The 22,518-nt window shown below is 47.4% G+C and overlaps 6 protein-coding genes across 6 annotated transcripts; 4 read left to right on the top strand and 2 right to left on the bottom strand.

Moving 5' to 3' along the window:
* Positions 1–493: 493 nt before the first annotated feature.
* On the top strand, positions 494–1,167 carry CDV56_103169 (DUF5572 domain-containing protein; the record flags this gene model as incomplete). The annotated part of the gene is made up of 2 exons (XM_026756788.1): positions 494–714; positions 810–1,167. The coding sequence occupies 2 exons, from the start codon at positions 494–496 to the stop codon at positions 1,165–1,167; spliced, it is 579 nt and encodes a 192-aa protein (XP_026610105.1).
* Positions 1,168–1,772: 605 nt separating this feature from the next.
* On the bottom strand, positions 1,773–8,767 carry CDV56_102222 (uncharacterized protein; the record flags this gene model as incomplete). The annotated part of the gene is made up of 14 exons (XM_026755841.1): positions 1,773–1,989; positions 2,046–2,136; positions 2,192–2,471; positions 2,616–3,242; positions 3,300–4,448; positions 4,500–4,610; positions 4,695–4,782; positions 5,533–5,771; positions 5,833–6,932; positions 6,981–7,064; positions 7,116–7,241; positions 7,438–7,689; positions 7,946–8,582; positions 8,672–8,767. 14 exons carry the CDS (start codon positions 8,765–8,767, stop codon positions 1,773–1,775), a joined length of 5,097 nt encoding a protein of 1,698 aa, XP_026610104.1.
* A 1,846-nt stretch (positions 8,768–10,613) lies between these two features.
* On the top strand, positions 10,614–11,597 carry CDV56_101824 (putative ER to Golgi transport protein (Sly41); the record flags this gene model as incomplete). The annotated part of the gene is made up of 1 exon (XM_026755443.1): positions 10,614–11,597. The coding sequence occupies one exon, from the start codon at positions 10,614–10,616 to the stop codon at positions 11,595–11,597; it is 984 nt and encodes a 327-aa protein (XP_026610103.1).
* Positions 11,598–12,208: 611 nt separating this feature from the next.
* On the top strand, positions 12,209–14,922 carry NUO78 (putative NADH-ubiquinone oxidoreductase, subunit G; the record flags this gene model as incomplete). The annotated part of the gene is made up of 6 exons (XM_026754981.1): positions 12,209–12,488; positions 12,629–12,680; positions 12,737–12,751; positions 12,804–12,826; positions 12,886–14,767; positions 14,820–14,922. The coding sequence occupies 6 exons, from the start codon at positions 12,209–12,211 to the stop codon at positions 14,920–14,922; spliced, it is 2,355 nt and encodes a 784-aa protein (XP_026610102.1).
* A 492-nt stretch (positions 14,923–15,414) lies between these two features.
* On the bottom strand, positions 15,415–16,791 carry CDV56_101076 (uncharacterized protein; the record flags this gene model as incomplete). Its single annotated transcript, XM_026754695.1, has 4 exons — positions 15,415–15,887; positions 15,959–16,265; positions 16,318–16,535; positions 16,632–16,791. 4 exons carry the CDS (start codon positions 16,789–16,791, stop codon positions 15,415–15,417), a joined length of 1,158 nt encoding a protein of 385 aa, XP_026610101.1.
* Positions 16,792–18,361: 1,570 nt separating this feature from the next.
* CDV56_100349 (putative cytokinesis regulator (Byr4)) lies at positions 18,362–21,400 on the top strand (the record flags this gene model as incomplete). The annotated part of the gene is made up of 4 exons (XM_026753968.1): positions 18,362–19,912; positions 19,965–20,236; positions 20,287–20,762; positions 20,814–21,400. 4 exons carry the CDS (start codon positions 18,362–18,364, stop codon positions 21,398–21,400), a joined length of 2,886 nt encoding a protein of 961 aa, XP_026610100.1.
* Between the last annotated feature and the right edge of the window lie 1,118 nt (positions 21,401–22,518).

Below are 22,518 nucleotides of genomic sequence, written 5' to 3'. Positions count from 1 at the left end.
GGGGAGGGGGAGGTTTAGTTTAATTTGACTTGATCTCAGAACGTGCTTAAGAAAGGTCCCTTGGTACAGTATTGCTAAGTTGAGGCTGGTTTTGCTGACCGGGCTTGCTAGTATCAAATACGAAGTAGTAAGTACAACTTGATAGTCGTCTCCTGAGGCGTGGTACAAATGGCAAAAATCTTATGATTGCATCGACCTCAGACGCGCCAGTTATTTAGTCTTCCGATATGATCAGACGTCAGGGCAATTTTGCCTCGGCTGAAAGGACTCTCCCCACGTATCTGCAGTTTGTTCTTTTAACTTCCTTGAGGCTCACCAGCCAGAAAGTCTGGCATCGTTTACAGCAAAAACCTCTTAATTTCAGAACCCGGACGACCGTTTCCCAAATCCTCGAAATAGTGCAAGAATAACGGTGCCAGCATATAGTAACGAGCCTTTGTGAAGTCCACCAACGGGCACTCTTCCAGAAACCCCAACCCCACGTCTAGACACAATGGTGGGAAGCACGCCTATTCAGGGAAGTCAATTGGTAGAGACTCAAGAACCAGAAATTGATCTCTTCAAAAAGCTCAATTCATATCCGTTCGGTACAGATGTTGAATTTGCAAAAGGGCTCTCTATCATCCTCGGCCATCCAGACATCCCGGCAACTGAAGCTGAGATCGATCGCGAAGACGACCTTGTACTACAAGCAAAATGCTTCTATTTTTCGCGGTATGTCCCTCTCAGTGCACGTTGGCAGGGTTATAGTTAGCATTGCTTTACTTATGTGGTGTGCTTATGCTAAAATCTGCTGAATATTAATGTAGCAAAGAGCAGCTATCGCCCCCACTCGATTTCGAAAAATACAAGACCTGGCTGGGTTCAACTCCGACAGCAGAGCCCTCATCTAACGCTGAAATCAACAATTATGATTCTCAAAGAGCAAGCGCATCAGAGACCGCAGTACCGCCTGGCTTAGTTCCTACGAATCAGCAATCGCCCTCGATCCAAGAGCCCGCTTACCCATCATCCTTCGCTCGTATTGTCGAACTCATAACGACTGGCCAGCAAATACCCGGCATTCAGCAAATACCCGACACAGTTTTGACGGGCCATGATACTCCAAGTGAGAAACCGAGGCGACGGAAACCTTGGGAAATAGACGATGAATTTACACGGGGGTAACAGTCATCGGTTGAGAACTGACGAGGACGGCCATGTCAACTATACTATCGACTAGGTTTGCATGGGCCGCCAGCAGTCAGGCCTGCTTGAAGGCTCTATTTTGACCCGGACTGCAATCAAGGTGTAATATTTTCGCCCCCAACATTGTGATGCTTCCTCGGATGAGAAGCTGCTAAGCTACAACAACGCCCGAAGCGTGTATTTCGAGAGATCCGAGATATAGACCTGTCATGGGGTGTTATCTTGAATAAGCCAAAGCCCCAGGTATTATCCCATACCTGCTAATATCACTGCAATGCACTGGGATACGACTATTTCCATCATATGATCGCTCACTAAACGATAAAAGGAGAAGACAGCTTGGATGTATAATAAACCAGAAACAAAGAAATAAAGTGCACAATCTCTCGAAAAGTTCAACCGTTTATCTGGAAACTCGTACAGGATCATGACAGCCTTCAGGCACAAGAAACAACATAAGAAATTCATCCTGAATTGGTTGTTTGCCACAAGAATGTCGATAACATTTGCTAATTCCTGCATTCATAGCTTTCGGTATGCGAACGGCAGTGTCACTGTGGCTGGTCGAGATTTCTAGAGGCTCATCAACGAAATGGTGGATAGTTTGGATTCCACTGGTTTCCGCGGCTGAATCGCCCTCCATGTTGGCCTGCTAGGTGATACCTATCATCGTTGAGATTGCTGAAACGGCCGATCTGCATGCCCGCCCCGGGTCCGGGACGGGTGGTATGTGATGGATTGCAGCAGAGCATTGCCACGCGTGAACCAAACTTGGAACCACGCAAAGATACCATATGCTTCCTACGGTGATTGTGTGAGCATCGCTATATTGGTAAAGGTAAAGAGAGAGGCAATACCGAATGTGGCTGGCGACCAATTCACGCTGATGAGGTGCAGCATTCATCAAAATCCATTGAATGAGGTAGTTCCCGTATTGATCTCCAGCAACTGTTGAGAACCAGACTCAGTCGGGAGCAAACTTGAACAGTCTGAAGAAACTCACTATCGATCAAGGGCATTCTGGGTCTATCAGTACGGCCAGTACACACTCGGGCAAGATAGCGATCCAGAAATTCGGAGCCCCCTATCTTGAGACATTTCTCAACGATCTTGGAGGCAAACTGGTCCATACTGTAATCGATTGACCAAAGGAGAACGTGTTCAATGGCTCGGCTCTTGTCTTGAGGAGCGCCATGCTCACAGATGTGTTGAATGCACCAATTTCCGAATTGACCATGGGCGAGCACATCGATCTTTGCCAATACTTCTTCAATAGCCGGACGCTACATAAGTGTTAGCGCAGTTCATCATCTGGTTTCGGAAATGGATATGGTTCGGTCGACACAAGACTGCTGAGATGTAAGACTCGCGCAGTAAGGACGAGAGGGAAACAAGGGTTCCGAGCGAGGGACTGGGAAAACTGTCACCTTCTCATCTTCTACACAGTTCTCAAAAATGTTCTGGACTACTAAACTGCCAGTTTCACCCAGAGCAACTTCATGCCACATTCCTCGCAAGGCTTCATTGACCTTCGCCATAATCTGAGGAGGCTCCCCACTCCAACGGAGCTCGAAAAGCTTCTGCCACACATGACACGCATACCGATGAATAACCGTTTCTGGAATTCTGCGAAGAAGCTCATGAACCATGACAGCCTTGTGTTCTTCTGGGACACAGTCAAAAGCCTTTTGAACCACATGACATCCGAATGGATCCATGCTGAGGCTCAGCGTGTTGCCCTTAATGGCGTTGGCTATGGCAATGACTTGCTCCGTAGTTCCATGCTCGAAGCAGCGTTGAACAAGAAAGTTACCAAAGCGGTTAACCATGAGCGGGTACGCCTGATGTGTGATGGCTTCTATTATATCATATTTCTGTTCAACTGTTCCAACTTTGAGCTTTTGCTGAAGAAAGATAGAGGCTTGCTGGTCATTGTTGCAGACAATTTTGTCCACTATATATTTCCAGTCGCAAGAGACATTTTTGTCGAGAAGCCGACGGTAGTTGAGTGGTTCAAGAGGAGAGATATATGTCTGCAAAGTGTTTGCGCCGACCTATCTGCTTTAGCAAAGGAGAAGGGATTGCATGAATGATTGTTGTTGGAAACTCACCGGTGATGTCGTCCAGGGCACCGCATTCGCGCCAGTGGAAGTAAATTCATTTGCCGTGGGCGAAAGCGAGGTCCCGACAGGCCTTTGGTAAGGAGGGATTGGGTATAAACCCACCTGCTGATACGTGCTGCACGGTCGAGTTGCAGGGGCTCGCGGAATCTGGTTGCTAGGAGATGCAGTGTTAAACGCTCCCCACGGAGAATTCTGGGCTGGAAAGCAAGGTCCCGCACGATTGACGTGGGGCACTGAGCGTCGCTGACCACTATTTGGGCTATGAAGATACCGAGCTGGATCCTCAGCGTATTGCGTAGTGGAATTACAGGTCCCGAAGGAGGGACCTGAAAGAACTCGGTGTGGTTGAAAAGAGCCATTTATGCTAAGACTTGCAGTAGAGTTGGTCCAGAACCTGTTGGCTTCCGGACCAAAGGTATTGCTTGAGAGAGACAGATGCTCACCGTAAGCCTTTTCGCCGGCCGGAGCATTCATGTGCATGCCAAATACCTGCTGAGATTGGGGCCACCAGAATCCTCGAGCCTTGTTGTACGCACCTGCGGATAGTGCTTCAGAGACATCTGATTGTGAATCATCATGGGTGTTCCATCCTTCATGCGGCTGCATGAAGGTTGAGTTGGATGCGTTGAAGGCACTTTGCAAATGGCTTATCGTCTGCTCGGTGACTTCACGCCCGTTGAAGTCAGCTTCAGAGGGTGTCCCAAGAGCTTGATCCAAAGTGTGTTTCATAACTCGTGTTTGTGCGAGTTCTTGCTCCTGGAGTGCAAGCTTAGAATTCGCAGCGAGCAGTTCCTTCTTGAGGCGGAGCACTTCAGACGTCTCGATATCCATTGGGGCAAAGCGAGCAGGATCTATAGGGCCAATGGCATGCGATATTTCCGATGTCGAAGTGAGCGGCATCACTGTACAATTCTTATCCCGGTCGACATGATCTTCATCCAAAGCACTGTTGCTCGTCAGGAGATGTTTCTGTTGCTCAAGCAAGGCTTGTTGCTCGGACAACTTCGTGAGTATCTCTCGATTCTCAACAGGCTTGAAAGCAGAGGGTTGATGCTGGGGAGAAAGTTTGGCCAATAGCTTTTCCATCTCGGAACTTCTGCTTGGGTAGGCAGTGGACGAATGCTCCAGCTTCTGCTTCTAGGTTTGTGAGACAATGGGTATTGGAGGACTTGGCAGAGAAGTGCTGACCTTATTGGATGAAACATCGACGACTTCACCAGTAGTAGGCTGGAAATTTCCGAGTTTGGAAGACACCAGAGGGTCTGGTGTGCTGTTAGGAGTGCTGGATTGCTTGCGTCCCTGTGAATATCATTCAAATGCGTTAGACCATAGTTGATTCAAAGCAAACCCGACATCTCAAAGCTAGTATTTTCTTCTACTTACCGATGTTTCACATCCAAACTGTATAAACTGTGCTTCAACTATCTTATTGCCTGAAAGGGCTTCTGTTCGCGATGATCGGCGATCCGTTCTAGGGGACCCAGTTGAGAGCAGAGACATCTTGCCGGGCTCAACTGCGAGTCGTACTTAAGTCTTCGCTGGTTGGCAATCTGCCGCAGCGAGTCTATGAGGCGAAGGCTTGAAGGAGACAAGAAGCAATTGCAGAAAGGTACTCAAAAGGCAAACACACCTGGCAATGTACGAGTATTCCAGATGTAATGGCAAGCTGGCAGATGAGCAAATTGTCGAGAAGATGGTGTTAAGCCGAGAAATATCTTTATTGTGGAAGAAAAGAGACGAAAGATGATAGATGGGAGTTTTTATGTGGGAGAAAGAATGAATTATTTCGACATTAGACCCTGGAAAGGTAAGGTACCTGATGAAAGATAGACTCAAAAGAGTGCCGGGATGAGGAAGGAACGCTGGAGGTAGAAGATAGCAGGTAAATGTGCAAAAGGATGGAGAACGAAGAATAGGCAGGAGGGAAATCAACAGAAGGGATCACTGTTGCAAGAAGTGTGCTGCAGTAGTGTACCTGAAGAAGGACCACAAGGTGACGACGCCACACTAAGAGCCAGTTTAAAGTCCCGACTAGAAAGAGAAGTTAAGCATTAGAAAGCCTAGTATGAATAGATCAATCAACTGATATGTCGAGCCGAACGTGATGCGGAACATTGTTGTTTTAAGCCACATTGTTTACTGGGAAATTGAGGAGGAAGACCTTCAGTGTTCGTGCATTACAGAGTACTGAAGATAGAGCTGATTCAATATCAGGTCTTACCTTTCCAGATTGACATATCCGTCCTCATAACCATACTTTAGTTGCCTCAATATCACCAGGCTCACGGGCTGGTCAAGCACCTTATTTGAAAATTTGCTCATCCAGACTGGCATCAACGCGAATATGAGACCCGGACGATATCTGCCAAGATCTATCGAGAAAACCAGCGGCGTATGCTCCAGCGTGTCCCTGCCAACGGCAATTATCACCAAGAACGAGAAAATCTGGTTGCCCAACACCTGTAAGGGTTGGTACAAGACGTGCAGCTTGCTCGAGACCAGGCAAGTCTACTCCCCATACAACAAGCTCGAGTCCCTCATTCTCCAGAGGGCGGAGGAAGAGGGCGCCCATGCCTCGCTCGAAGGGGAATTCATGTACCTTACACTCCCGGTTCATGCTGAACTGAAGGTTTGCCTCTGTGTCTGCCTGAGACCAACAACAACCCTGGAAAAGACTGAGATATTGACCCTGTATGCGAATTGGAAATGATATATGCTTTGATGGCGGTAGTTCGTTGCCCAGGGCAAGTGTGATAACATTCCCGGTATCAACAACTTGGTCCTGATTGCCTTCGGAGTTAAATACGGAGCCGCATCGCCGTGATAGTTGGGAATCCGCAGCGAAATATTGTAGTAGGTTACGGCTGATTTGCACCGCTATCTGCTCAACCCCAGCTGAGCATATGTTGATGTTGAAAGTGCCCCTGGTGCGCAGGATGGCGTCCATTGCTCCGAGCTGACGACCATACCGCTCATTCAATTGGCGCCAATCCGCTCTCTCCGAGACATTCCACCTTCCCCGAGAATCTTTCAGAAACCACATGCGTTCAGGCTGGATGTCACCCACTTCAAAGCGGTCTTTGCCATCCAGAACTAGTGCAGAGGGTGTTGTGAAACTCGAGACCCTTGACGAAAGGTGGAAGCGATGTATATTGGTCGTATTAAGGTACCAGATTCCCCTATGCGCATCTCTAGTGACCTGCACTACTCCGTTCCTGTCAGGAGAACGCAATTGATCGACATAGATCCCACCTTTCGCAATATTTGCCGAGGACGGAACAGTGATGGTGAACGTCAAAGGAAGCCTGGGTTGACGAGGAAAGGTGGCAGTTTCATTGTAGAATTTCAGAAGGGATGGGGTGGTCAATACACCATCGAACCAATGATTCTGACCCTGCAATTCATCATACTGTGATGGCCACTGGGTCTGTCCAAGAAATTCATGCATTAAGCGCGAATGAAAAGCGGGGACATTGTCATCGATTGAGCCATGCTGTTGCAATATCGGGATACCCGCAACGTTGCTTAGCAGCAACTCATGTTTGAAACTTGACCGTGACCTCGAGAGCACGAAGGAGAGCAGAGGCTCGGAATCCCGCCACATGTTGTAAGGTACGTAATCTACGATATTAGCATTTTCAACCATTGAAATCGATATTCTCGACATACTCTCAATGGATGAGTAGCCCGACACTGGTGCTGCGGCGATTACTTTGTCAGGATAATGGGTGGCCAAAAACCACGCCCCTTGCCCTACAAGAGTTCAGCAAGCTGAGAAATTGATTATTTGCTTACAAACCCTACCTCCATTTGAATGTCCGATGACGATCCATTCTTCCTGTGATACGCTCAACATATCCAAGCCAGTACTGTCCGTCCAATGCGGAATCGCGCTCACTGCAGCTTCGATGTCTCCAGCACCCCAAGTATCTATAGCCAGTCAGGTAGCTTCTTCCTCAGCAATTTTGCAATTCTTTCATGCGAGATAAGACGTGGAAAGAGGAAAGTGTCTATAATGATAGGGAGAAGGGAAGGCATAGGTTGGAAGGAAGCAGATCCATGCAATGTGGAATATGGTGTTCTAGGACGAGATAGTGCGGTCAAGGTAAGGACACGACGAACTCACGCCAATCGTCACCACTCCAAGGAGTAACCCCACTGGGACATAATATCCACGCGCAAGTACCATATGCGGCATCCAACATCTCACGAACTTGTACACTGTCTGCCTTGACGCCTGCACCATGCAAGGCAACAATGACAGGCAAGGTGCTACCTCCTTCGGCAATAGCAGGTGCACATCTCACTGGGGGAGGGCGTAGGATGGCATAAGAGACTATGCCTGCATAATAATATGTAAGCTTCTGGGCCTGGGATACTGATTTTTCAGTTAGTCTCAAATGGAGTGGGTAAGTTTGGAAGATCCCATCATTCCCGCGGTGTATTTTAAAGAGTATTTCAGCGGAGAACTCCTTTTGAGGCGAATCACCGAGGTAGATCCGGAACACGAGAGGTCGTGTTTGATATCCAAGCAAGTCTAATGACTCATTCATCACCAGACTATGCTGGCGGCCCTAAGTACGTGTCACTCTTCTTTCGTGTCTTCCAAAGAGCTAGTGAATTGACACCAACACCAATTGAGCTGATGGAAAGAACCTCAATCCGATCCGCGATGTTATTTTGTAGATTGATGGATGCCCAAGGACTGCCGAGCTTGCCACGGCACATATCGGGCAACAGCAGACTCTCTTTATCGACACTAAGAGGTTCGTTACGGATTTCCGCGACAAGCGACACCATGATCGTGGGCTCTCCTATCGCGCCCGAAGCTCGAACATCGCGAATAAGCCGCAATTCAACCACATGGTCACCTGGACTTAAATCAAGAATGACGGGTGCTGTGCCATAATCATAGAAATCCCCTCCGAAATGCCGCTTGCCATCAATCACGATCTCAAGGAGCCTGCTTGTGAACATTGCCACGGACTGAGGGGCCCAATGGCCAATATTCAATGATCCGCGCGCCCAGGCCTGATATTGTAGAGCAGACCATCCATAGACAGCTTGCGTGAACTTCCAGTCTATTTCTGGAAAATTCACATGGAGATCCGTTCTAGCTTTCTCTGGAGCAAAGTTGTGTGTGAGAGCTCGGGCAGTTTTCCATTTGACGCTACCATTGACTGCTAGCGCGCTGTTGAAGCTTGCATTTGCATCATAAGAAAGGTTATGAAATCCACCTTGAGATTCCAAGGGATCGGCGCCCCAGACAGCCTCTGAGAGATTGTAGTCAAATCAGCTCGCAACTTTCTATTTTCTCTGGGGATGGCTCTAAGGTAAGAGCGCTTAAAAGCGGCACGAACCTCTGGTACCACATTGGAAAGGGCCAAGAAGCTGCCATTCATCCGAGAATGAGATTGTTGCGAGATTTTGCGCAAGTAGGAGCTGAGATGACCCATTCTCTATGAGATGACCGCTGCATACTGTGGTTCCAGAATAAAGACAGATTGCAAAAAGACTGGCCAGACAACTTCGACGTGTCATCACGGGATGATATTCATAAATACTAGCAGTTTCGACACTAAGGTCTTTCTTGATGAAGACTATTCAGGTAGGCTTGTCGAGTTGCTATCATATAGGCCTTAGGTTGTGATGTTTGAACATGATGTTGTTTTTGAGTATCAAAGTAACATGCAGCCACCGGCTTCAACTGTAGCTAGAAAAAAAACCCAACCACGTGATATTACTGACAGGCTGGAGGGACAGGGTACCCAGATATACTAGGAAACAGACAAATCTGGAGTTGATTTGCCTAATGTATAGATTCCATTCAGGCACACAACTGACCGAGATATTAAGGTAATACTATCGTGCATTAAGATAGGTGTCCTTGCTGGTTCGCCTTTCTCTGTCTAGTGACTATTATCTATTACAGCGTTCCTTATGTACGACCGGACATCTAATGTAATAAATGTTGTTGGCACGATCTCAAGTGATAGATATATGAGATGAGCAATATGACCGGAAGACGAATATGTATGTCACTAACTGGTGGTCAATATTAATAGGCGTTATGAAATTCTACTCAGAGCACCAAAAATAATTGTACTCTGTAATTCTCTGTAGTACCTAGTAGCCAGTGACAGTTTCTTGGCATGTGGTCTGTTGCGTGGCCCTGATCCTCGATGTTCATTCGCTATCTACCTTTACCGAATTCGTGGGAATTCGTCACCCCAGCGGGAAGACCGCAAACGACTCATTAATGAGGTATCTACCTAGATAAGGTAGCCTCTTCTGGGCGCTGAGTAGAGCCTTTTGAACCACGCATCTTCTTGCCTTGATTTCATGATCTGGCCCTGCTGATAAATGACTTGGAGAAGGGAAATCTCTTTTAGATTTAATCAACATATATTCAGGAGCTGCAATCTGTTCCTTGACCCCATTAACAATCGTCACAAGGTATCGTATCTCTGCCGCAATGGTCCTTTTTTTGTTCCAGAAGTACATATTAACTGAGCGATGTCCTACTACGCAGGGCTTAAGATACCTACCCAAGTAAACGGAGGTCTGAATGTGAAACATGACTACGACCACGGTGACCGGCATCGAAAGGCGCCCATCCATACGACAGCCTGAAATTCAAACGCCAGTGAAAGCACCCAATTCTCAGTCAGTGACGAGCCCGATAGATCAATTTCCACCATTTGACGAGGGCCTCTACCAAAAGACAACAGATTCGGGAGAGCTCAAGTCGAATCTCACATCAAAAAATGAGCCGAGTGATCATTGGCAGCCGCGAAAGGCAGGCTATCTGTCTCGAGACTATACCAAAGGACCAATCCGACCTCCGAAACACAGATCGAGGAAAAGCATTAGCGAGGCAATTACCACGATTAGAACACGCAATGCCAGCGTCAGTGCCAATGCTCAGGAATTGGCTCAAGCGCTGCGAGCGCCGGTATCTTATCGATTAATGGTGAGACCATTCGCTCTCGCTCTTCTTCTATGCTGCAACTAACTTTTGTCGAGATACTTTGCCTTATATGGTATATGACCTCTGCTACCACGAACACATCTTCCAAATCCATTTTGAATGCTCTTCCCAAACCGATTACTCTCACAATCGTACAGTTTGCCTTTGTCTCTATATGGTGTCTATTATTGGCATATCTGTCGGCGATCTTTCCCTGGCTTAAAAACAATGTCCCGGCTCTCAGGAACGGCATACGCTACCCGTCCCGCGATGTTATTGTAACAGCATTGCCCTTGGCAATTTTTCAATTGGCTGGGCATATACTTAGCTCAATGGCCACTTCTCAAATACCAGTATCACTGGTTCACACCATCAAGGGCCTCTCGCCCCTTTTTACAGTTTTAGCATATCGGGTGTTCTTTGGCATTCGATATGCCAAAGCGACTTACCTATCTCTTGTTCCATTGACACTAGGCGTCATGCTCGCCTGTTCTACTGGGTTTTCGACAAATTTCTTTGGCATCATTTGCGCATTACTGGCGGCACTAGTTTTCGTCTCTCAGAATATTTTTTCTAAGAAGCTCTTTAATGAAGCTTCCCGCGCAGAGTCGGAAACGCAGTCAAGCGGTCGAAAGAAGTTGGACAAACTGAATCTCCTCTGTTATTGCTCGGGCCTCGCCTTCGTCCTCACGTTGCCAATTTGGTTTATCAGCGAAGGTTATCGATTGATCTCAGATCTTATGCAAGATGGTGCCATCTCTTTATCGGGGAAAGATAACTCTTTGGATCACGGTGCGCTCTTCATGGAATTTGTTTTCAACGGAGTTTCACACTTTGCGCAAAATATCCTGGCATTTGTTTTGCTATCTATGATATCCCCAGTGTCCTATTCTGTTGCTTCTCTGGTCAAGAGAGTCTTCGTCATCGTCGTCGCGATCGTATGGTTTGGCAGCTCCACAACTCGTTTACAAGCTTTCGGTATCGCACTCACCTTCGTTGGGCTGTATCTCTATGATCGCAATAGTCATGATGACGTGGCAGACCAAAGAGCAAATGCCGATCATTTTCGCACCAGAGAAGCCATTCTTCCCTTGAGTGTTCAAACAAAGAGAACATGGGATTCGAATGGCTACGCCTTCCCGCCTCCAAGAACTGGTGAAACTCACTTTATGGACAGCTCTGCTGCTTTGGCAGCAAATTTGAAAAAAGAAGACGACGCATTCGATCATGTTCGTCCAAGGGGAAGCAGCACGTCCAGGACATGGCTACCGCCTGGTACAAAACAAGAGTCAACTTGGCAGTCAGGCGACTCTTAGTAGCGTGCGGAATGTACAATATAATCATGGATATGTTTTTACTAGAACATCTTTTTTTTTTCATCAATGTGCTGTCTTTGATTACACATAATTAAACTTGAGGGCCTGAATTCTCTGGGCCGCAAGAAGTTCGCTCGTATTCACATCAAATAAACTGGGCGACTTTAACCTATTCTTGCTCAAAATGAGACAAGGTTTCTAAACTAGATACCGCTCAATTTTGCACTGATTATTGATAAGAGACGCGGAAGAGGAAATTGAAACTGTGGTAGCCGATAAGTTGTAAGATGTATCGGTTAATGGTTTGGTCAAAAATAGGTATGTCGCAACTGTCGGTAAGGAACTATGCCATCATGAGGCAATGCCACCATTATGGCGGCGACAACCCTAAGCAGCTCCAGCTCAGTGCCTCTGGTCTTGGGTCATGTAGCAGAGGAGAGAGGTATTGACGAAGCCCTGCCTCCTACAATAAATCACGCCCGTGAATGAGTTTTTGTTGATTAAGAGGAAGTAAGAAAAAAGCTCGAGGGGAATTCTTTTAAAAGGATGAGGTTCGGAATAATGAAGGCTCCGTGTATCCGAACCAATCCGCAGGCGGCAATTTGCGAGTAATGTTCAAACCAGCGTCTGCCAGATTCCGAAGGGAGCACGCCAAAAGTGCTCCTAACAAGAACAACCTCTACCAACGCTTCGCTTCTGCCATCCTTCTTTCCTTCTCCATTATTCCCAGGTTCATTTATTTTTTTCTCCTCAAGACATTCGATTCTAGTCACACTATGCGGCCGCAGTTGTTTCGTGCGGCCGCCCGGTCACTCCGGGTCCCTAAATTCAACAAGCACAGGACCTTCGCGACGACAACCCCTCGCTCTGCTGAGGTGGAACTCACAATCGGTGAGAAGAACTAAGTAGTCCACACTAACGAGTATCTTTGCGCTAACATTCGTGAATCAGATGGCAAAAAGGTCTCAGTGGAAGGTCGATTGAATCTCCTATGGCCCGATGCTAGTATCTCTGCTGACACCGAGCTACAGCTGGCTCGGCCCTTATTCAGGCTTGTGAAAAGGCAGGCGTGACAATTCCGAGGTATGAATGTTTGAGCAATTACCAATTGGTCAATGTGACTGACAAATGGGCGACAGATACTGCTATCATGAGTATGGCTTCCTCGCGCGTTATATTCAATAGCCTTGCTAACATAACAAATAGAAAACTAATGATTGCGGGAAATTGTATGTCTCATCATCAAAGGCCCATTTCAATCTGATTAAGTTAACTCTTAAGTTCCCAGGTCGTATGTGTCTTGTTGAAGTTGAACGTGCTCCCAAACCAGTGGCATCCTGTGCTTGGCCTGTGCAGCCCGGAATGAATGTCAAAACAAACTCTCCGCTCGTGCATAAAGCCAGGGAGGGTGTTATGGAATTTCTGCTAGCTAATCATCCTCTTGATTGCCCTGTTTGCGACCAGGGAGGTGAATGTGATCTTCAGGACCAGTCAATGCGCTATGGAGCTGACCGTGGTCGGTTCCATGAGGTTGGTGGCAAGCGTGCCGTTGAAGATAAGAATATCGGACCTCTGGTCAAGACGTCCATGAACCGATGTATACACTGCACTCGTTGCGTTCGGTTCATGAATGATGTAGCTGGTGCTCCAGACCTCGGAACTACCGGTAGGGGTAACGATATGCAGATTGGGACTTACCTGGAGAAGAACCTCGACTCCGAGCTCTCCGGAAATATAATTGACCTTTGCCCTGTTGGTGCTCTAACTTCGAAACCCTATGCTTTCCGTGCTCGTCCATGGGAACTGAAGCACACCGAGTCTATTGATGTCCACGATGCTATGGGCTCCAATGTCCGGATAGATACCAGGGGAATGGAAGTCATGCGGGTGCTTCCGAGACTGAATGACGACATCAATGAAGAATGGATCGACGATAAATCTCGGTTTGCATGTGACGGTCTGAAGACCCAGAGACTAACAACGCCATTGATTCGGAGAGAGGGAAAATTCGTTCCTGCAACTTGGGAGCAAGCTTTGACCGAGATATCTAGCGCTCAACAGAAACTGCAGCTGAAGGAGAATGAATTCAAGGCTGTCGCAGGACATCTAGTTGATGCCGAGTCGCTTGTGGCGATGAAAGACTTGGCTAACAAGCTTGGATCTGATAACCTTGCTCTGGACCAGCCGAGAGGCGACTCTCCCATTGCCCATGGAATTGATATACGCTCAAATTACCTCTTCAATTCCAAAATCTACGGAATTGAGGAAGCCGATGTCATCCTTCTGGTCGCTACGAATCCTCGCCATGAAGCAGCGGTTCTCAATGCGCGCATACGCAAGCAATATCTTCGCTCAGATCTTCAAATCGGGTTGGTTGGAGAGGAGTTTGAAAGCACTTTTGACTACGAACACCTTGGCTCAGACACCTCTTCGTTGAAGGCCGCTTTGTCTGGGAAATTTGGGGAGAAACTTGCTTCTGCTAAGCGGCCCATGATCATTGTCGGAAGCGCCGCGGCCGAACATCAGGATGCGAAAGCAGTCTTTGAAACCGTTGGCAGCTTCGTTGAAAAACATCGAAACAACTTCAACACTTCTGAGTGGCAAGGCTACAACGTCCTTCAACGCGCCGCATCCCGTGCCGCTGCCTATGAAGTCGGTTTCACTACACCATCTTCGGAAGTAGCGCAGACCAAGCCAAAAATGATCTGGCTGTTAGGCGCGGATGAAGTTAGTCAAAGCGAAATTCCGAGCGATGCGTTTGTCATCTATCAGGGCCACCACGGTGATCGTGGTGCTCAATTGGCCGACGTCGTTCTCCCCGGTGCAGCATATACTGAGAAGTCGGGCACATATATTAACACTGAAGGACGTGTTCAAGTCACTCGGGCGGCCACCTCCTTGCCTGGTGCCGCACGTGACGACTGGAAGATTATCCGTGCTGCCAGTGAATTCCTCAACACACCGCTTCCCTACGACGACATTGAGGCGCTCCGCGATCGCATGGAAGAGATCAGTCCTGTAATGCGCCGGTACGATGTCGTTGAGCCGACTTCCCTGAGCTCACTGAGCAGAGTACAACTGGTTGATCAGAACAAGGGCATTCAGCCAACTGGTACACCTTTCAGGAAGGTCATCGAGGACTTCTATTTTACTAATTCCATTGCTCGGAGGTCAGTTGATTTCTCAGATCTGCTTTTTGTCCTCCACTAATCAAGAATCTAGTTCCCCGACCATGGCCCGCTGTTCAGCAGCCAAGGCCACTGGAAATCCAGAGACGAACTTTATGGCTGCTGGTGAAATGTCTCCCCAGGCTCTGTATGGCTAGGACGCGCAGGCTTGTCTTGCGCCCACTTCGGTCTGTTCTCCTTTGTCTGTTGGACCAGGCGTTGTCATTGTACCACCTAAACATTGTTTTACCGTCTTTTTTGTTTCCCCATAGTTCATTGATCATTTTCCATTACATTGGCAGTGTACCTCCGAATCGTTGCCGTCATTCTTAAAACTGATCTGGGGAGGTGAATATGTACATATGATGTGGAGAAAATGACCGGCTTCTTGAGTTAAAAAAGGCTATTCAATGTGGACACTTCCATCAGTGATATGATCAATTCTTCCTAACTCAGAAGGAGGGTGTAGAATTGGACGTTGCAGCTCATCTGAATGAGCTCCTAGATTGTGACCTGGTTTCATTCATGATAGTCGAAGTGATATACTAGTCACACGTACATTTTTTGAACTTGCCCCAGAGAGTGAAAGACGCTACATGCGTCGGTAATTCGGGTTCTAGGAACTTCCGATCCGCAGCGCTCGCCGCAAGTTACAGCTCATCGTCGTCGGTTTCCCCAGCCGTTTCTTCGGCATCCTCTCCTGCGGCGACGGATTCATTTGGTCTTGTAGCCAAATGTCTATTCACCTGTAGCTTCTTGACGAACGGAAGCTCTCTTCGGGGTGGTGGGACGGCTGAATTTGTCAATATAGTGCTGTCTTGAGGTGTTTCGCTTGATGCCTGTTTGCTGTCTTCTCGCTCATTTTCTATGGACGGCGATGAAAGTGCTTCGCCCGTATTGGTGTTTTCGTCATCTTCAAGGGGCTGAGGCGTTGAAGTTTGTTCGTCTTCTGTTTCCTGATCGTCTGAGCGGCCATCGTTTTGCACATCGTGATCGACTTCCATCTTCTCAAATCCGTCCTCACTTTCGGATTCATTGTCTAACATCTCTCGAGCGGATCGTTTTGTCTTCCACTTGGTTGGGCTAGAGACGGGATGTCTGCCTGGGATTGCTGACTGAATCTCTGATGCTTTATTGGATGCCACGAGTCAATGATGCCATGTTTTCAATACGATTGTCTCAACGTAATCATACCTTTTTCTGAGTCTACCTTTGCAGAGGCCAAGAGGCGTTGTTGATTGCGAATCTTGAGCTTCTTCTCATTCAACAGTTGCACAAAATTAGCCATCAATAACTCATCGTGCTCGGTCTTGGCACTCATAAATTCTTCCAACTGCTTGTTGAGTCGTTGGATTGTATCTTCGGCAGCGCGGTAACGATCTGTTAAAGTGGAAAGGCGTTCCTCAAGAGCATCGGCCCTTGCAACAGCCACACCCGACCAATCGAAAAGTTGAATTGCCTGTTCATCATCCTGTCTTAGGGTCACAGAACCCAGCCTTTGCTGTCTGAAATTAGATTGATTCAGGACATTTTTGCTCATGACGGGAGCCTACTGTGATGGATTGGACTCGTTTTCGTATCGTGATAACTAGCTCCTTACTGAGGTTGCCAGATTCGATGATACTCGCTGAGGATTCAATTCCAGAAAGCATTTCGGACGTTAGGATAGGCTCTTTAAGCTGACCAAAAACATATGACACAATTTGGACCCATTCGTCGTCACTACCTCGGTAGTTCTTCGCGCAGAGAGTTTTCAGGCGGTTTTGTCGCACTGTATCACTTGCCTTAGACTGTGTTCAAAACGGAAAGGAAATCATGGTATGACGCATTGACAAATTACGCAGAGAATGATCCAAGCAGAACATACCAGTGCCAGTATAGGGGTTCTCCCCTTCCGTCGCAGCAATGTCCAGATCCAGGGCATTAGAGCTGGTGGGGGAGACCTGGAGGAGCACGTAACCTTGGGTATCATCAGTCCTGGAAATCCGGAGAATCCTCTGAGTCAGGTCGAGTTTGCTGGAGGGCATAATGATAGAGTGTATGACAAGTGTTGTGCGCTGTGGTTGATGGCCGATATGTGCAAACCAGTTCTGCGTTCAGATGTCGGAAAACCTCTTATGGCTCAAAAAAGTTTAAGACGTTTCATCAAGTAGAGAGCCATTATTGCTGCCTATCCATTCTTGTTCCACGAGAACGGCAAGGTATCTAGGCATCAACGTCTCCCAAGGTTGGGGAAATGTACCCGTTCCGCGAAGAGCCTCGTGTTCGTGGAAAATCGAATATGGCCATGGATGATAGAAGGCCAGGATCCCTGCCACAAAGTTGTCTGGTCGAAATTTTCAAGAGATAGGCTTGCATACTCAAGAAAAACCTTCTTGCAATAGTATATGTATCCAAGTTAGACCAAGCTTGAATGGTCTCAGGCACTAGAAACACTCCTGAAGCGTAAATTCGACTCCTCCATAAGGCTGAGAGCAGTTATACGCTGATACTTGTACATAATTGCTAGTCAAATCTTGTTATAATTTGACTACTCAAATTTCAACTCTTCACACTTTACTCCCTATTACTCGGACTATTCCGGAGAACGACATCGCCATTTAGGCTGGACATTACCTGTACTCTGCGTAAACGTACAGCCTCCCAGCTTTCGCACCTAGGTAGTTGAGGCCTGAGAGATCATACACGCCGCCAGTATGATAGAAGTTAGTATGATTCTTGAACAAATGGAGAGTTTGATGAGCACACATCTTTGCTTGGGTAGCCAGTAGCCAAGACAACTTGATGGGAAGGGAGAGAGGTCCTCCCAAGGTAAAGTATACTACGCAACTATGGGTTTTCCTCCCTCTTATCCTTAACTTTCTCACGACGAATGCTTTATTTCCAAATCGTCTCTGCCGAGTAAGTGACCAGACCATTATTTGTACTTAGAAACATAAGTTGAGGGAGGGGGCAAAGAGAGAGGCCGAGAGGGAGACTAATTGTCCCACTTCAAGCGCAGTCACATACTCCAAGAACTTCAATCATCTCCTCCTCCTCCTCATTATTCTGCCTCCTTGTCTTCCCCTAAAAAAGCACGTTCCCTCCACCCTCCACGAGGAATCCTTCCCGCCACCCACCTTAGTGACCTTACCATCTGGGAGCATCGAAAGTTTTGCAATATTATTGTCACTTGAATTGAACCGTACTCCGCCGCAACCTTCGTGCCTCCGGACCCTCGACCCATTTTATTTACCAGCAGACGGCAGGCCTGGATCTCCAGTTTATTCTTGGTGTCTTTTGAGCATTGAATTGCATTGATCTCAATAATGTGCTCAATGGTTTCCTAAGTGTAATTCCAATCTGCAGTGTAACACTCACCTGAAAGCTCCGCAGTACTGCTATCAGTTTCAAGGTAGCCTTTGACGCTCAGCGTTGGGAATACTGCACTTCCACCAAGGGACAACGGGATGATGCTTCAGTTGGCTTTCGACTCTGTGTTAGCGAGGGAGATTTCTGAGCCTGCTCCCTGGAATCGTCAGTCCTAAGTTGGTCCCACTTGAATTTACATGATTATATCTTCCGTCACGACGGGTGCTTCGACAAACTGTCCGTAACATGGAGTCATCGACCTGTCAGGTCCGACATGGCGACGAAGAGACAATCGAGTGTTGGGACGACGATGGCGATCTACACTGTTACGAAGACATCCATATCCGTACGGCGTCAACTGCTACATCGGTAACGAATTTGTCCACTCGTCGATCGGGCCATCGAGATTCTATATCATCCCGTCGGTCTGCTCGCTCTGATCTGGACTCGAACGCAGCAGAGGATGAGGATTTGCAGGTCCAACTTCCTGATGACGACGAAGTTTTGAGCGAAGAAGCCATTGCATCTGCCAAGAATGCAGGGATTCCGTTGCCAGTCAACGTTCCCAAGTCTGCTCTCATTGGGGGAACGATCAAGCGACTTGGGCGCAGAAACCCGAGAAAGAACTTTATCGACGATTGGTCTGACGACGTTGAACTCCCAGGTCCTGATACTGTGCTCGAGCTTAAACAGTTTAAGGACACAGTCTTCCCTGAATCGCTCAGGCAGCTCAGTTCAACCACAATCAGTCCGGTAAAAAGTGTTCCTTCTCCTCTATGGGAAGATGATCTTTCGACGCGCTTGCAGTCAGCCTTGACAAATCTAAGTCAATTTGTGGATGATAGCAATCACAGCTTGGCGGATATTGACAATGTTCCTACTATCAAAGTTGCGAAGTCTCGATCACCAAAATCGACCAGAATAGCTGCCGAGCACAGCATGGCAAGGATTAATACCCCGGTCGAAAATGTTGAGGACGACTTTGAACTACCAGCAGATGATTTTCCTCTTCATCTATCTCTTCGCAAAGACGGTACGGAGGCCACTAGCCCTGCTCCAGATGAATTCGACCTTGATTGGTCCGAAGGCAGTATAGGGATTCGCTTCGGTGGCACAAAGAGAGACCACCGTTCAATTCCAAGCTCTGCAGTCTCGGTTGTTAGTCCTAGTGCCTCCAGTTGCCTGACAGGCGAGAGCGAGGACGATGGGCTTGATGGTCTTGTAATTCCCGAGGGCCCTCTGGACCTGGAATCGATGTTGAAGAAGCGCCAGGATGCCAGCTCTACTGATAAACCGCGTTACTCGTCATTAGGCCAGGCCGAATATGAGCTAACTAGGTCGGATGATTTTTTCACGGGTCTTGAAATTGAAAGCGGCGATGCTTTCGATTTAAAGAAACTTTCCCTCAATCCAAACGTCAAATACAAGGTTGAACGTCCCAACAGTCCGGCCCGCCGTTCTACAACTTCCATCACTTTCACCAATACCCCAATTTCTCCCAAATCTCGGATTCCGCGCCTCTCGGGTCATGATCGTCACTCCACGCATCTCGAGACTGTTTCAGAAAGTGGAGCTCCTCTGTCAAAGTTTCCCGGCTCACGGTCTTGGGCGAGGGGCCATGTAACCCATGCCTCTGTCTCTAGCTTGCCTTCTAGGCCAATATCGACGTCTCCAACGCCTTCGACTCCCGACCGGCGGTCTGTGACGACTCGATCTCCCAAGGCCCCGTTAAGCACCGACCGTGCCGCTAGCGGCACACACCTCAGGCACAAACGATCCATGCCGACTATGCGAGGTGTACGGCAATCTGCGTCGGTATCATATTCACAGGGTTCTCTTTCTCGCCGAGATGAATCAACACGCCCTTCCATTTCCTACGTTGGAGCAAGGACACCAGTTGAGCGCACAGGAAGTGACACAAAATATTCGAGCCGCAAGGCCCAAACGCCATTTATTCCAGCTGGGGCTTCCGAAACTCAATCTCATCACGTTAACGTCAAAGGTCCTCGACACTTTCGTCGGACAAACTCCGATAGTTCCGGCGAAATCCTTAGCTCACGAGTACCTGTACCTCGGTATTCTCGATCAAGTCGACATTCAATTCCGAACAACATTACGGATGTAAGCCAATGTAAAAATTTGATCACAGCTGCGAAGCAGACTATCACTAGACCCACGCGGAGGCGTAACTTCGGTGATGGGACTGAGCTGGAATCATTTGACGATTTACCTACCTCCTCCTTTGCAGAGAGCAAGTTCATCAAGCACCCTATTGGACGCGGTGTCCCGAGGTCCCTCCGTGGCAGACTCGGTCACAATCAGACTCATCCCGCACGAACAGACATTCTGAAACAACCGTCGACTCCATGTTCTGTCCCTACACCATGTGACCTCACTCCCCGGTTTGCACAGGATACAAACGCCTCAAGAAATGCAAGAGAACAACGTATCGCTTCGATGGCCTCCAATGTGAAAAGTCGTGAGAGCTATCCACTTGGCCCTCTCAGCTCGAACTGGAGAGGTCAAAACATCCCACGTGTCCCTTCGAACTCGGCGGCTCTTAGCAGAAAAAACAAGGGCGTTACAACGTCCGGTGGTAAGCCCTTCCTGATTAAGTCAATAGGAAAGGGCTCCCAGGAACCGAGGTGTACGTGTTGTCCTCCTGCATTTTAATTATTTTAGAGTTGACATTTTCTAGACTTGAACGGTATGCATTACAACCCCGACTCTTTCCAATGGGAGGGAAATGAGACTTCTGTTATTGAGTTCGAGTCTCTAAGATCGCCAAAGTCCCCCAAGCCGGCACCTGCGTTAATCACCAATGTGAGTGCGATGCAGAATGTGCAGGTCGTTGGGGGGATGATTTTCGATCCACGACGCATGTGCTGGCTGAAGCTGGCACCATCTCAGCCCGGCGCACAGGGAATGGTGGCAGTACAAGTTGAAGACGATGTCTTCGCCGGACTTGATGACCTCGAGGAAAAAGGTCAAAGAAAACCTCTTGGTGGCCCAGGTTCTGGTATTTACGATGTTTTCGACCGTACTGTGAGTGGCGACGAGCGGAGTTGCGGCGACTCATCGGACGAGTGGCCCATGACAGAGGAGTTTGATGTTGGCCCAGAATTCGTTAAACGCCAGCGTGTCGAGGAAGAGAAGTGGAGGCGCAAAGTCGAAAAATGGGTCCAATCTGAACGTAATAGACATGGGAACAGTTGGAGGTGGGCTATCCGAGATATAGTGGGTTTGAATGGCTCTCATCAAGCTCAAGAAGTCCGCCACATGTGAACCTATTCAACGTTCTTCATCTCACGGAGGGTTACCTATCAATTGGGAAATGCTGCGATACCCAGGAAAGCATCCCTAGTGGTGGTCTGTCCTGATTGTGGCTGTTTCGTTGATTGAATGGAGCGTCGAGGTATTGATGATTGCAAAACTCTCTGGCTCGGCCGCTATGAACTTCTTGCATGAGCTTATGATATAATTCTCGTTGACCCTGATGAACTGGCCAGCGAGAGATGACTTTGATTTTTTCTTGTTTCTCTCGCTTGTTTCTGCTGAAATGCGACTTTGCTTCGACAGCGATTGTGCTGTGACTTCGTGTAATTATAATTTGTGACAATATATCCCATATCCAAATCTGTAGCCAATAACACGGTTTTTCTTTATGACTCGATCCGGTATCAACATGTTTTTGCATACGCATCATGTCTTTAGTGTGGAGTTAGATATGCTGGGGTTAACCTTGGCCTAATTATCTCAAGTTCCTTTTACCGGCTCAAGTGAGGTGGTTCAAAATAGTGTCGAAATTGAACCATTCGCTCTAGCTGAGTTCTTACTGCTATTTAGGTTCATGGGTTGAGTTGTTGTCCGAGAGGTGATATTACTGGGTAAAGCATTGGTTGGAGAGTGCTGAGAGCCTTGTCGTAGCAATGCTGCATACCTAAGGTACCTAGGTAGTCTATCTTCTCGGTATCTCAAACGTTCCCGGAGGGATTTTCCGACCAAGGGAATCCATAGTATTAGCAGAGCTCTAGGGCCATAAGGAGATTAACACTGACTGTGAGTAGTAACTTGTAGGGAATAGTTTATTAGGGCCCTGGGCATCTTCTCTTGTGTGGAGAATTATTACTCCCGCATAGTACCATTTTCCTTTTTTTTTTTTTTTTTTTTTTTTTTTTTTTTTTTTTTTTTTTTTTTTTTTTTTTTTTTTTTTTTTTTTTTTTTTTTTTCTTTTTTTTTTTTTTGTATTTTTCTTTTTTATATTATTTTTTTTTTCCTCTCTCTCCCCTCTTTTCCCTCTTTTCTTTTCTTTTGTCTATCTTCATCTCCTTTTTCTTTTTTTACAATACATTCTCTTTTTTGTTTAATGTAGGCTATTTTTTATTGTTTTTTTTTATTATGTT

The sequence above is a fragment of the Aspergillus thermomutatus genome, assembly GCF_002237265.1.
Source record: "Aspergillus thermomutatus strain HMR AF 39 chromosome Unknown NODE_359, whole genome shotgun sequence".
NCBI lineage: Eukaryota > Fungi > Ascomycota > Eurotiomycetes > Eurotiales > Aspergillaceae > Aspergillus > Aspergillus thermomutatus.
This window is presented reverse-complemented; position numbering and strand designations above follow the sequence as displayed.